At 47.4% G+C, this 15,461-nt stretch overlaps 1 protein-coding gene across 4 annotated transcripts; it reads right to left on the reverse strand.

Moving 5' to 3' along the window:
- Positions 1–911: 911 nt before the first annotated feature.
- LOC137527943 (centriolin-like) lies at positions 912–15,239 on the reverse strand. 4 transcript variants are annotated; one of them, XM_068249059.1, is made up of 5 exons: positions 14,944–15,239; positions 11,460–11,521; positions 9,779–9,903; positions 8,832–8,956; positions 912–1,162 (listed from the first exon to the last, which is right to left on the reverse strand). In XM_068249059.1, the coding sequence occupies exons 3-5, from the start codon at positions 9,894–9,896 to the stop codon at positions 932–934; spliced, it is 474 nt and encodes a 157-aa protein (XP_068105160.1). In that variant the 5' UTR covers positions 9,897–9,903; positions 11,460–11,521; positions 14,944–15,239; the 3' UTR covers positions 912–931. The 4 variants fall into 4 exon arrangements, with proteins under 4 accessions (XP_068105160.1, XP_068105158.1, XP_068105159.1 ...); XM_068249057.1 differs by having other exon boundaries at positions 9,779–9,976; XM_068249058.1 differs by lacking the exon at positions 11,460–11,521.
- Positions 15,240–15,461: the final 222 nt, after the last annotated feature.

Consider the following 15,461-nt stretch of genomic DNA (forward strand, 5'->3'; position numbering starts at 1 on the left):
ACCCATAAGGCTTTCTTTTGGTGGTACATTTTGCTAATAATTATTTTGTTCTAAATGCATTTTAACAGGAATATTAAGAAAAAAAATGGAAAAAATTCATTATTTCTCAGTTTTTGGCCATTCTAGTTTTAAAAGAATATATGCTACCATAATTAAAACCTCCGTATTTTATTTGTCCATTTGTCCCAGTTATTACACCATTTAAATTATGTCCCTATCACAATGTATGGCGCCAATATTTTATTTGGAAATAAAAAGGTGCATTTTTTTTTTAGTTTTGCATCCATCACTATTTACAAGCTTGTAATTAAAAAAAATATTAGTTGTATACCCTCTTCATGTGCATATTAAAAAAGTTCAGACCCTTAGGTAACTGTTTTGTTTTTTTAAATTGTAATTTTTTTTTAGTTAAAATCTTTATTTAGATATTTTTCTGGGTGTGGGAGGTAAACAGTTAATTTTAAACGTAATTTATTGTGTATTTTTGTAATAAAAATGCATGTGCATGTAGTTTTACTATTTGGCCACAAGATGGCCACAGTGAGATTTTGTTTTTCTATCCTGCGAGTGCTCGCTCACAGGAACTACAAGGAGGGCGTGATTTTTTTTTCCAGAAAGACAGCAGCCTCTGAAAAGCAGCCGTTGGTTTTTGTACTGTGTACTTAGATTAATGAACGGGAACAATGTTCTCATTCTGCTGCGCCGGCGCGCAGCTGCCCAGCAGCAGCTTGGGCAGCGTCCAAAAGGCGAAAATGGTTAAGAGGAAATAAATATGGCAGTCTCCATATCCCTCTTGGTTCAGTTGCCCTTTAAACACAAACCATCTAAATGATACATGACAATATGCTGAGGTTTGGGTTACAGCAAGCCGAGTCAGCCACCAGAGCAATAAATGAACACAGAGACGAATGTCTTCCGGAGCAGGAGAGCTTTATTCTGATAGGACGAGATTTCTGTGCAGGCGCCTGGCACAGGCGGGGTCTCTGTAGCCTGCTATAATGAAGGGGAGGAGTCCCAGAGAAGGGCGGTACCTGATTCTGTTGTGGGAGAGGTTTAGTTCCCTCAGCCGGCTCTGCTTCTCCAGCTTTTCTATCTTCTCTATGATGTTATAGCTGAGATTCAGCACTTCCAGCTTCTCACACTTCTCCAGGTTCTCTATGAACTGCAGGGGATACAAACACATCACTGTGGGGTGACATCACAGGACAGAATCCTTCTCATGCTTCCTGCTACGCTCTGCTTGCTCCAAAACAGCATTTTACCTCTTACTTCTGTCCTCGTCACCTTTACAAGGGCTTCCCACACCAGCAGAATCCTGAGGCTGGTTTCACAGCAGAAACCAGCGTCAGCTATGTAGTGCGTCGCGCCTGACGCGCTGCACCGTCAAAAACAGGCCTTCAGGGAGCACCATGCTGTTGCACGGTGTTCCCTGTCTGGCCACCGGCTAAGCAGGAAGTGACGTGCGCATGATGTCACTTCCTGCTTCGGGTATGTGGAAGTGCACAGCAGCGTATTGTTAAAATAGGCTTCCGCGCCGGTTAATTTTTATCAACTCCGCGTCGCCATAGACTTACATGACTTCCAGCCCGATGCAGATCGCCGCAACTCGAAGCAGCGTTAACGTAGTTTTTCACCCGCATCGGGGATGCCGCGAAAACGTCACTTCCGTCGCGTCGCACAGCACAAGTATTTCATTGCCCAGCGGTGGGGTGAGGTAAAAATACTGCACTGCCTAAGTGTGGAAGGGCCCTGAGGCTTTATCCTACTGACATATAATTCCAGTATTTATATCTCACTTCTCTCAAAGAGCTTGCGAGGCAGCCACTAGAGGGCACTCAGTAGGTAGTAGCAGTGTTAGGGAGTCTCACCCAAGGTCTCCTCGCTGAATAGGTGCAGGCTTACTAAATAGGAAGAGACAAGATTTGAACCCAGGTCTCCTGTGTCAGAGGCAGAGCCCTTTACCAGTACACTATCCAGACACTTTTATAACTTTTTTTTTGCTTAACCTTCCTGGCGGTAAGCCCGAGCTGAGCTCGGGCTATGCCGCGCAGGAGGATTTCTCAGGCCCTGCTGGGCCGATTTGCATACTTTTTTTTTTTTTGCTACACGCAGCTAGCACTTTTCTAGCTGCGTGTGTATTCCGATCGCTGCCGCTCCGCGCTGATTCACCGCGCCGTGGCGCCTCCCCCCAGACCCCGTGCGCTGCCTGGCCAATTAGTGCCAGGCAGCGCTGAGGGGTGGATCGGGACTCCCTTAGACATCACGACGTCCATGACGTCGGTGACGTCAACCCGCCCTTCAGGAAATCCCGTTCTTTGAACGGGATTTCCTGATCAAAGATCGCCGGAGACGATCGAAGCGGGCGGGGGGGGTGCCGTTGTACAGCGGCTATCATGTAGCGAGCCTAGGGCTCGCTACATGATTTGAAGAAAAAAAAAAAAAAAAAAAAAAAAAAAAATAGTGCTGTGCTGCCCCCTGGCGGTTTCTAATAGACCACCAGGAGGGTTAAAGTACTCCTGACCTGGTACTTCGTCCTTGATCATTTTAAAATGTTTTATTACTGGTGCTGTGTGACTAGCACACAGCACCATCCTTCCCCGTCCAGCGCCCCCATTCAGGTCGGATATCCTTCCGACCTCAACTACCACAAGATCGCACACAGGGAGCTCCCCTGTGCGCTGTGTGCAGTAAATCATAAGGGGAACTATAGCGGCAGGTGGAGGGGGGTGAATTATAAATGAGCAGAGGGGAGGAATAACTGTCACTTCCTCCCCACACATAATCGTCGTTCTGCCTCAGTCGAAGATTATGACTGAGCAGAATGGGGACTACAGAGGGCACAGGAGGGGGGAGGGTGGTGCCTTGTGCTAGTCACAGCACCAGTAATTAAACAACCTTAAAGTAAGAGGGGGGAGAGGGAACCATGTCAGGAGAACTTTAAGGTACACTTACTTTTCTCCTATGTTATGGTCGCTTACAGTAGACAATAAAAATCAGACAGAACCGACAGGTTTTGGACTAGCCCATCTCCTCATTTAGTAGACTCTTGTAAGATACAAAAAGACATGTATATTTCCACTGCACGCAGATAGGATGCAGAAAAACTCACTCCAATGAATGCCTATGGGAAAATCTGCATCAGAAAAATCGTGTTTAGTGGAAACAGGCCCATTGGAGTCAGTTTTTCTGCACCTATTCTGCGTGTAGTGGAAACAGACCCTTATACTCACAAAATTGGGTCGCTTTATAAGCAACCACTCATCTGGCATGTGAGGAAGTGCCGTCCTCAGTCGGCCTTGCTTCTGGTATTGGGGTAGGTCGCAGCTCCGGAAATGGCACTCAGATAAGCAGACTATACCTCTCAGGCATATTTATAGACCAGAGGAAGCAGGTGATGCCGTGAAATGCGTTGTTAATGGTGCCCCAATACAATTTGAGAAGTTCTATGCACTACCATATGTGTGAGCCTGACTCCTTTAAAGAGGAGCTGTTAGGTATAGGGTCTCAGAGAAAATAAACACATATATCAGTAGATAAATATAGGCTGTACTTACATTACATATGCATTTCACTGTCCACGTTTGGACTTCACAGAATTTTTATATAGTATTTGCGGAGAATGATGCTCCTGACAGCTCATGGCAGGTTCCATGTTTGTCTGTCTCCTATGAAGCCAAATGTGTCCTCATGTCCTCCCTGCTTCCTCTCACAAAAAAGATCGTAATGAATAACACTACTGTGCAGTGAATATTAATTAGCCATGTGGCTAGGAACAATAGCGGACTCATGCAGTATACTCTGCCCGGAGATTTATCAGTGCTGTGAGCTGCTGTTGTAACTTGAGCCTGTAACTTCTCACTAGCAGCCGAGGGGAGGGCCCCAGAATGCTTTGCTGTATGGTATGCGGCCTCTCGTCCTTTTTTAAAGAGACTCCGTAACAAAAATTGCATCCTGTTTTTTATCATCCTACAAGTTCCAAAAGCTATTCTAATGTGTTCTGGCTTACTGCAGCACTTTCTGCTATCACAGTCTCTGTAATAAATCAATGCATCTTTCCCTTGTCAGACTTGTCAGCCTGTGTCTGGAAGGCTGCCAAGTTCTTCAGTGTTGTGGTTCTGCTATGAATTCCCCCTTCCAGGCCCCTCTCTGCACACTGCCTGTGTGTTATTTAGATTAGAGCAGCTTCTCTCTTCTCTCTTATCTTTTACAAGCTGGATAAATCATCCTCTGAGCTGGCTGGGCTTTCACATACTGAAGAATTACAGACAAGGGCAAAGCTGTTTGCATGAGAAAAAAGAGCAGCCTGAAACTTCAGTGCATGAGAACTGCAGGGAGAAAGAAACACACAAATGATCTCTTGAGATTCAAAAGGAAGGCTGTATACAGCTTGCTTGTGTATGGATGTATTTTCTATGTGTGGACATACTGTACATCAACCTACTTCCTGTTTTGGTGGCCATTTTGTTTGTTTATAAACAAACTTTTAAAAACTGTTTTTAACCACTTTTAATGCGGCGAGGAGCGGCAAAATTGTGACAGAGGGTAATAGGAGATGTCCCCTAACGCACTGGTATGTTTACTTTTGTGCGATTTTAACAATACAGATTCTCTTTAAGGGCTTGGGAATACGGAGCCTTGCTGTCAGCACACATCAAAAGTAAGAGAGATTTTTAACTTCAGTATTGCCTTTTTGGCTTCCTTCTAAACTGTTTAACACAGGAGAATAGAGGTTTAAATTAGCTTTTGCAGCCTGACAGTTACTCTTTAAGGTAGGAATGTTTTAGTTTCTTACTCTTTGGTATAGTACTATCACATACCCCTAAGGAACATTGGTATAAGTCTGCTGACGCATCCTATCCCACTAATCTCCTGATTTGGGATTCTTAGGGTTATCTTAATTTTAAAAAACACCTACTGAGTTATAGTAGGCAGACTAGACGGTACCTTTGTATAGATCCTTTTCCTTGGATTGCTTTTGTTAAAAATGAGGCCTGGTACACACACCATGCAATGTTCATTTCAGATCGAGAAGATGATTGGATCTGGGCAAGAGATATACAGCCTATTGAATGCCAGCAATCGATCCCAGGCTCAAAATCTTTCCGTTTCTCAAACTGAAGCAGACCAGACATGCTGGAAAATATAGGAATACTGGCTATCGTTTCGTGTGCATGTCCTTTCAATTCATTTCTTGATGGATATCTAATTGGAAAAACGATTGGAAATCTGATCGAAATTTGAAAAAAGAAAAAAATGGCAAGTCTGTGTATGCCAGCTTTCTTCTATAAGAGATGGATGTCAAATCTGAATATCGATCTGAACGCTCAAATTATTATTATTGAAAGAGGTGGTTTCCGCGCACGGTGCTCAGCAGCAATACTAGGTGTGGTTACAGCAGTAATGCTATAGTACCCGGGGTGTGTATGGGTAATTTGTGAGTTGCGACCACTGGGAGGGGAATTAGTATTTAACACCGCCAGAGATTTAAGCCGCAGCAGGGTGAGCTGTCATTTGGGTCACCCTGTGCCCAGCTCACCAACATACTAATACATAAGCATTATTATTTAGTATTTATATAGCGCCGACATCTTCCACAGCGCTGTACAGAGTACACTGTATTGTTAGGATCTGAAGTGAACCTTGATTGGCATGTACCAGGCCTGAAAGAGACACAGAATCCCCCATGAGAAATGGACTGGTCAAGAGTTTGTCACAATTATAATGTCTTCTTCCATTCACAAGGCCTGAGGCAAGCCCCCTCATCACTGGCCCCAATCGTGGCTGGATTTGGAGGGGGGTTCACAGTGATCTTCCTTGCCCCAGTCTTCCCCTCCCTGTCTTATTTTAATATTAGAAATATTTGATCTTATGTTGGTGCCACCTATTGTAGTGGTCCTGTAGTGACCCCATCCCCTCTGAGGTAAACAGATTATCTGCATTTCCCACTCAGAAACAAATGTTTGGAGATCAACCCACTGCCTAAATAGGGTTGGGACAATCTTCATTCCAGCCTATACACAGCAGTTAGCTTATTTTTATTTGGTATTTATAGAGAACTGACAATTTCCACAGCGTAAATAGACATGTCACTAACTGTCCCACAGAGTGAAAAGTCATGTCACTGACTGTCCTCAGAGGAGCTCACAATGTAATCCTACCATAGTCATAGTGTAATGTCCTACCATATTATTATTATGTATTTATATAGCACTCCTGCAGCACTTTACAGAGTACATAGTCATGTCACTGACTGTCCTCAGAGGAGCTCACAATCTAATCCCTACCATACTCCCATGCCCACCGTAGTCTAGGGACATTTTAGGGAAAGCCAATTAACCACTTAAGTACCGGCAGTCTCTGCCCCCTTAAGGGCCTGAGACCGCTGGTACAGAAACGGTGGAATCCTGACGAATCACCGCACTTACCCACTGCAACTGCCATTACTGCCGCATGACGGGAACCAGGGCCACCCACGCTGCAGTCTCTATGACGGCAGAGTTCCTGTGAGCTGGTCAGGAGCCGCTTTCATTGGCTCCTGAACCTGTCTTTCAATGTAAGCCAATGGGAGTTGCTTACATTGATAGACAGGGCAAGGAGCCAATTAAATTGGCTCCTGACCCGCTAACAGGGCTCTCAGACAGGCAAAGCCAGTGAGCTGCAGTGGGAGACGGCGGGGATTCAGCGGAGGGATCAGCGGGAGCAACGAAAACAGCAGATGCGCGCAGCGGCGGTGAGCTGAAATCCTGAAACGTCCTGCCAGCCAGATAGCCATCAAAACAGGGCGGAGATTTTAACTAGCGTGGTCCTAAAGTAGTTAAATTATCTGCATGTTTTTGGAGCGTGGAAGGAAACCAGAGTGCCCGGAGGAAACCAACATAGACACGTGCAAAACATACAAACTCCGTGCAGATGTTGATCTTGCTGGGATTTGAAACGGGGACCCGGCGCTGCAAGGCGAGAGCGCTAATCACTACGCCAGTATTCTATTTACTGCTATGTTTCCTTCCCTAATCATTTAAAATGACTACACTACAATGGTTGTCAGTCTATTCCTGTTTTTTTCTTTTCAAGATTTCCTCACTTCCAGCCCTAGTTTTTCACATCGCCGCCGCCGTCATCATCATGCTCAGTGAACTTGCCCCCACTACTATCAGCACAAAGAAAATCCCATCCTGTTTGGTTAGTGCTACTTTTGTGCTGCAAACATTAAAGCGGACCTGAACTCAGAACTTCCTCTCTGCTCTAAAAGATAAGTAACAGCCTAATAACCTTTACAGAAAAGCATTCCTTTGTAATGATGAGTGCTGATACAAATCCTGCAATAAATCTTCAGTGTCTACTTCCTGCTTTCATGGAAGCAAAGGGTTAACATCCTGTGTTTACAAATCGGCTGCGCCTGCCTAGTTTCTGTGCTTACACAGCTGAGAAATAAAATTACACTTGTGATTTCTTGCAGATGAGGAGGAATTAGACAGGCTCCCCACAAGGTTCATTCCTCTCTCTTGTCCTTGAGTCCTGTGCTAGAGTTCAGGTCCACTTTAAGATTTGTGCTTCTTTCACTTTCAAGATCATATCAATTCTTTTTCTGCAGATGATGATGTCACTCATCCCCCTCCCCCAACAGCACATCTTTGGAAACCTCTGCCTGCCTGGCCCTTCCCAGCTGAGCAGCCACCAACCAGGCCGCAGCTGCCTAGCTGGGGGCGGGCTGTGGCCAGGCAGGTGGTGTAACGAGAGACTCAGTGGCCAGTTTACAGGAAAAAAAAAATCGTTAGGACCCAACTGAGAGGGGAGGCGGAGCATTCACCTGGCTGGGGGGAGGGGACACAGACAGGTAAGCGATCACCTGCAGAGGGTTCACCTTCAACCCCCCCCCATCATCATTTAGACAGAGCTCTGTCATTTACGCATCAAGTACTCTATAATATCTACAAAAGAAGGACCACTGATTTTTGCAGCACAAAAAGGACAGAAGTGGAGCACTACCCAACTATACTGGACTCATGTCCGGACCCTGTTGTAGGAGGGGCTGGATGACATCATCATCTGGAAAAAAATAATTGCTATTATCTTCCAAACTAAAGCTGCACAAATCTTTATTTTTGCTACACAAACGTAACACTGACCAAACATGATGGAATTCCGATTGTGTGTGTGTGGGGGGGAATTTGCATTCAGGGGGGGGGGGGGGGGAAGAGTGTTTAAGGAGGGGTCAGGCAGCCGAATTCCAAGTGTGGCATGCTGGGCCAGATGTCCCCCCCCCCCCCTTCGCCAGAAGCCTTTACTCACCTCCCAGGCTCCAGCGGTAAGCCGCAGTAGCCCCCTCCGCTCTCGCCGACATCCCCGCTCGTACTGCCGCTCAGTTCTGGGTTGCGGCTCGATGACATCATCAAGCCGGGACCAGGCACTGACTTCAGAGCGAGCGGATATGCCGCCGATCGTCGGGGAGGACCGGCAGGAAAGTGAGTGGATCTTCTTCTCCCCCTACCGCCGCCGCTGTTGCAGTGGTCACTACGATCCGCCGGTGATCGTAGTGATCACGTGATCAGAAGCCATACGCATGGCTTCTGATCACTGAGGGGAGAAGTCAGCTGTCATAGCTCGGGTGCGCACCATCACGTCCGGAGCGGAAACGGCAGGTGACGTTGATCCTACGCCGCATCAGGCTAGAACAGCAACAAGTGCTGCGTAGGATCTAATAGAGGTGGTCCCCGAAAGGTTAAAGTTGTTCACTTTCTTCCAGCCATATGAAAGAAATGTAACTGGAAACACTGCGCTGCGTGTACTACACGATACTGGAGCGTAAGGCTTACTGTGGGGAAGTAACTCACCTTGAATTTCTTGCCTCCTTCCTTGGACAGCGAAAGATTCAAGGAGATGACATAGGCCAAGTTCTGCTGTTTGGACAGTTTCTGGATGAGAGATTCGGTGATGTAGCGCACCCCAGGCTCGTTACCTATTACCAAAAATAAAGACACACATAAAATGACTCCTCGGTAGGACACAGGGTCCGGGTATGTGGAAAAGTCAATTAATCATGGCCCGCGAGACCATCGGCACCACTTAGCAAAAGGTCGGTATAGTGCCAGCAACCCCGCCTGCGTGCCAAATCTTCCCCTCTGACTGGCCATGGCGATCTCTCGCCAGTGATAGAGTCTTACTGTAGCATTCCCTATGCCATAGGAAATGCGGCAGATGCCACCTGTTGAATGTGGCGACTCGGGGATGAGTGGATGAGGGTGGTAGTGCGTGTGCCAGGAAAATGGGCAGGCGTCAGGTGGCCCAAACTGTTTGTCCAAACGCCGCCCCCTAGATTTTGCCGCCTGAATCACCTGATTCAGATGGCTTCATGGTAGGTCTGGCCCTGAAGCTGAAGGAAACGTGAAGTGGCGGGGATATGGAAGTTGGCATTTTTTTTTTTGCTTTTAAACAATATAGATTGCCTGGCTGTCCTGCTGATTCTCAGCTTCTAATACTTTTAGCCATAGACCCTGAACAAGCATGCACATCAGGTGTTTGTTTCTGACTGAAGTCTGACTGGATTAGCTGCATGCGTGTTTCAGGTGTGTTATCCAGACACTACTGCATCAACAGAAATCAGCAGGACAGCCAGGAAACTGGGATTGTTTAAAAGGAAATAAATATGGCAGCTGCCTTATCCCTCTCACTTTAGGTGAACTTTAAGTTTTATCTGTTTATTAATGGTAGGACTTTTTATTGCCCAAAACTTCTGGTACATTTTATGTGTATATCGATTTCCTTGTACAGACACACAGACCTTGCTCCATCTCGAATTCCGATATCTCACTGTCTTCCATCATGTCCAGGTTGACGACCGCCTTCCTCGGATAAGCTGCTGCCATTTTTGGTTTCATGGATGGAGACGGAGATCTCATGTTGGGACTGGAAGACACCGATAAGGGACTTTTTGAATTTTTCTTCATTCTATAGATCTGAGCGACTCATAAGTTACAACCTATAAGGAGGAAAATGTAATGTTAAGGATAAAGACATCTGGTAAAATCAATCTTTTTATCCTTGCTGAGGAACACACGACTGCAGAAGGTTAGCTGGGATCAGTATTGTAATGGCTAGAAATCAAGAGATCTCATGGGGAAGCTAAAGAGGACAACCTTGAAGACAAGACTACCAGTATGGAAGAATAGATTGCGCTGTGCCCATAAAACACGCCTCTTTCACCCATCTGGCCCCGCCCTTGTATCCTATTTACCTCCTTCTCCGCCTCTCAGATCTCACACATGTGCGCCTGCGCCGTTTCACTACAGTCCTCAGCAGCGAGATCTGAGAGGCGGTAACAGGATCACCCGGCATCAATGATACCTGGTGTAAAAGACGACCCCTGACTTTGGTTCTGATGATGTGCCACATACACTTGGCATTAAACAGCTGTCGACCCCCATACTGACTTGTACTCCTCTCCTAGTTATGGTACTGTAGCCATATTTGTTTTCTTGTTTAATGATGAAATAAAAGACCCTTTTTGCATTGGATGTGCGTGCCCACTCTCTCTCCTTGATTCAACGACCCCTGACTTTTCAGAAGATTTTAAAGTGTTAAAAAGTAGTCTTATATGCCAGAATATACAGTAAATCCAAATAGCTTGAATGGAGAAACTGAGGACCTTAACCAAGAGGCCCACACTGGAGCGAAGCAGGTGGTTTTGGTGCACGGAGCTCACCAGCGGGCTTCGAAACCCCCAACCCAGGAGGCCCATGCTGGAGACCCCCACCCAGGAGGCCCATGCTGGAGACCCCCACCCAGGAGGCCCATGCTGGAGACCCCCACCCAGGAGGCCCATGCTGGAGACCCCCACCCAGGAGGCCCATGCTGGAGACCCCCACCCAGGAGGCCCATGCTGGAGACTCCCACCCAGGAGGCCCATGCTGGAGACTCCCACCCAGGAGGCCCATGCTGGAGACTCCCACCCAGGAGGCCCATGCTGGAGACTCCCACCCAGGAGGCCCATGCTGGAGACTCCCACCCAGGAGGCCCATGCTGGAGACCCCCACCCAGGAGGCCCATGCTGGAGACCCCCACCCAGGAGGCCCATGCTAGAGACCCTTACCCAAGAGGCCCACGCTGGAGACTTCCACCCTGGAGGCCCACGCTAAAGACCTTTACCCAAAAGGCTCACAGTGGAGATGCTCCCCCCAGTGGCCATCACTGGAGACCCCCACCCAAGAGTACACACCGGAAACACCCACCCAAAAGCACCACCTTGGAGACTCCCATCCAAGAGGCCCACGCTGGAGACCTCCACCCAAGAGCACCACACTGGAGTCAATGCCAAAGAGCTCATGCCTAAGAAATCCAACCCATGGAAACATGGAGATCAGCATCTGTAGATACCATGTAATATTGGCATAGACAAAGGGACAGACCACACAGTGAAGAAGACAGTACACGTAGTATCACAACACGGATATTGTCACACTCACAGGACAGGTCGCACAGTGTGACACAGGCAATCACTCGTCTCATGGGCCCAACCTGTGCAGGACTGATGGTGAAAAATGATCTGATGGTTAACAAAAGTATCAGCTGGCACAGCTGCAGACAGGCGATACACAGCAATTAACGCACAATGGGGGGGGGGAGGAAGCTGAACGCCTCTGATGAGGAAGAAAACAGTGTGAATAATGACCAGGAAACAGATGTCACTGGTGTCACTTCCTCTATACCACTCTCTGTATAGAGACAGAGCACGGGGCTCCCACCAACAGATGACTCTCATGTGTGACTTTGTGACATTTGTGTACAGGAGACTGTGTCACATACACCATCCACAGCTGTGACCGCCACGCAAGCCCTCCCCCCGATTTCTGTGCGTTGGACGGTTTTGTTAAGTGCTTTTCTAAGTGCTTTTGCAGAGCGATTGCGTTTTTTCACTACCTGGCGTCAGTCAAGAAGTGAACTTTTTGATCTGGAAAAGAATAAATACAATGTATTTATTCTTAAAAACGTGAACGCAATCGCTGCACAAAGCGGTTTTGAGAGAGTCTTGCGTTTTTCCTATACCTTCTATTGAAGCGGAATCGCCTCAAAAATGGCCCACGCATCGCTTTGCTGAGCGGATCGGAAACGAACCGCTCAGATGTGACCTCTCTCATAGGGAATCATTGCACAAGCGCTTTCAGGGCGATTTTGAAAATCGGCAGCGCTTAAAAAGTCTCAAAATCGCCCCAAGTGTGAACGAGCCCTGAAAAAGCATGCAGCAGATCAGGTGGTTCTGACATCATTGTCAGATCTCTCAAGACTAGCTACATGCTTGTTTCTGGTGTCGTGTGTATTCTAGGGTCCAGGTTTTCAACACATGGTACACCTACCCCTGGCTGGGGTTACTCAGGAAGAGTTCAGGGAGTACTCGAACCTGTTGTAGTCAGTCTATCATAACGAGCTTGGGTTTAAAAAAAAAAAAAAAAAAAAAAAAAAGATAAATCTTATATAAATAATCCTGAATAAGTATTTTTATTTAATTAAAGGGGAACTGAAGAGAGAGGTATATGGAGGCTGTCATGTTTATTTCCTTTTAATCAATACCAGTTGCCTGGCAGCCCTGCTGGTCTATTTCTCTGCAGTAGTATCTGATTAAAACCAGAAACAAGCATGCAGCTAATCTTGTCAGATCAGACTTATAAGTCTGAACCACTGAAACACCTGATCTGCTGCATGCTTGTTCAGGGGCTATGGCTAATAGTATTAGAGGCAGAGGATCAGCAGGGCTGCCAGGCAACTGGTATTGATTAAAAGGAAATAAACATGACAGTCTTCATATACCTCTCACTTCAGTTCCCCTTTAAAACATAAAGTAATGTTTTAAAAGCATTTATTTACAACTCTAGAGTACGCCTAAAGCATATATGTGCGTTAAGGGGTACTTGAGATGTTATTCACAATAGGTGGTACTCTGCAAACACCTAACACCATAAAGGGGTACCTGCTATAATAATGTAGAGAAACACTGTTCTAGGGCACACCAGGCACATGGCTGAGATACACAAAGCAACCATCTAACCCAGTGATGGGCAAACTTGGCTCTCCAGCTGTTAGGGAACTACAAGTCCCACAATGCATTGCAGGAATCTGACTGCCACAGTCATGATTTATAAAGGCAATTGCATTGTGGTCCTTGTAGTTCTTTAACAGCTGGAGAGCCAAGTTTGCCTATTACTGATCTAATCTCTTACTGAGTGACTCCCCAACAGTGGTTGGACTAAACCAGCTCTGGGCAAACTACAGCCTGTGTGCGCTGGGAATCTGACCGGCTGCCGCTGGAAGGACAGATTTCTCTCCTCCCTCCCTGCAGAGGCACTTGAAACAAATAGAAAAACCGAGAGCCCAATATAGTGCAGTAAGTCTAACAATTGTTGGCGAAATAATTAACAGATGTGGATATACTCACAAACACGGGTTACCACATAGGCAACCACTTGATATGCAGGTGGGGAGTATTAGAACCTGACCCCACTCAGGTTTAAGAAGTCGCTCTCTGTAGATAGAAAGAAGGGGACAGTCCCCTGCACCCAAGGTGGACTATATACTGTGAAAATTTGGACAGAGGCGCCAGGCAGGTTAAAATGATCTAAAAACAACTAAAAAGGAGGAGTACAGGAGGACTTACCTCCTGAAATGATGGACAATCGAGATTGTTCAAATCGCAAATAACAATTTATTTTGGCACTCCGCAACGCGTTTCGCAGGTATAACCCGCTTCATCAGGCAAGGAGTGCAAGCTCAAAAAGGTCCAATAGTGGCAATGCGCCTCTGTATTGCCACTATTGGACCTTTTTGAGCTTGCACTCCTTGCCTGATGAAGCGGGTTATACCTGCGAAACGCGTTGCGGAGTGCCAAAATAAATTGTTATTTGCGATTTGAACAATCTCGATTGTCCATCATTTCAGGAGGTAAGTCCACCTGTACTCCTCCTTTTTAGTTGTTTTTAGATCATTTTAACCTGCCTGGCGCCTCTGTCCAAATTTGCACTCCCTGCAGAGATGTGAGTGGGCATCAACAAGAGGGTTAAGTCACCTAATTGCTCCTTCCAGAGTCGGGTCTCCATGGTCACAGCTGCGGCACGCGACAAGCTATCAGAACGTGCCTGCGTGGGACTCACCCTCCTCTGCTGTATGTGGTCAGGGCTGGTATATATGGTGGGGAGTCAGTGATAGTATATAGGGTATATAGAGGGGGTGAGTACACAGGATGGAGGTCTCCTGCCCCTCACCCTCCTCCCGTGCTGTATGTGGTCAGGGCTAGTATAAATGGTGTGTTTGTGGGAGGGGGGTGTCAGTGATTGTGTATAGGGGGATAGGGGGACATACACACATATAACATAGAAGCCCTCTGTGCTGTCTCTGTCTCCTGCCCCTTCTCCTTGCTATATGTAGCCAGAGGTGTGTGTGTCAGAGGTAGTATATTGGGGGGGGGGGGGGGGGGGGGGGTAGGCATGCATGTACACACAGAGGCCTCTGCTCTGTTGGATGTGGTCAGGGCTGGTATACATGGGAGGTCATTGACAGTATATATGGGGGGGGGGGGGCAGGGCTGGTATAGATGGAGGGTCATAGATATGGGGGGAGGGGATCGGTACACAGGACATGCATGTACACACAGAGGCCCCTGCTCTGCTGGATGTGGTCAGGGCTGGTATACATGGGAGGTCATCGACAGTATATTGGGGGGGGGGGGGGGCAGGTGTAGATGAAGGGTCATTGATATGGGGGGGGGGGGAGAGGGGGGGGGATCAGTACACAAGACATGCATGTACACACAGAGGCCTCTCTGCTCTGACCCTTACCCTCCTCCGTAGTAGTAGTATATGGTCAGTCTGGGCTGGTATATATGCGGGGGGTCAGTACACAGGATGGGTGGGACACAGCAGTGCACAGATAGTACTTATTGCACACATATTGCATACATACGGAACACAGGAAGCCTCCCTCAGCCGCCGCTCATCTTCCTCCTCTCACTGGTTGCCATGGTGACGCGTCCCCGTGCCGCTCCTCCTCTCCCCGCGCCCCTCCTCCTCCAGGGGACGCTCAGGCGGCTCGGCTGGGTCGGTGGGCGGGTAACCGAGCGGGGGGACAGGCGGGGAGCCAGGCAGATAGACGAGTCGGGGCGACAAGGAACAGCGCTGTCACCGGGACGCGGGCGCCGCCATATTGGAGGAGGCGCCTCTACAACTGACAGCCGGGGGAGGGGCCCTAGCAGAGCGGGAGTGACGTCACAGGCGTGCCGTTTAGGGGCGGTGCCAGCGCTGAAGTCACATGCTGTGGGGAGGATATAACTGGGCAATCAGAAGTCTTGTCTCTGTGTCAGGCTTCATACAATTTTTTTAAATACCTGTTCAATTCAAGAGACAAGACTTGCCATCAGTTTTTCTGACTGATTGTAATATGTACCACACACCTATGTTAAATTTTTCCTCAATTATGTTAAA

The sequence above is a fragment of the Hyperolius riggenbachi genome, chromosome 8 (genome assembly GCF_040937935.1).
Source record: "Hyperolius riggenbachi isolate aHypRig1 chromosome 8, aHypRig1.pri, whole genome shotgun sequence".
NCBI lineage: Eukaryota > Metazoa > Chordata > Amphibia > Anura > Hyperoliidae > Hyperolius > Hyperolius riggenbachi.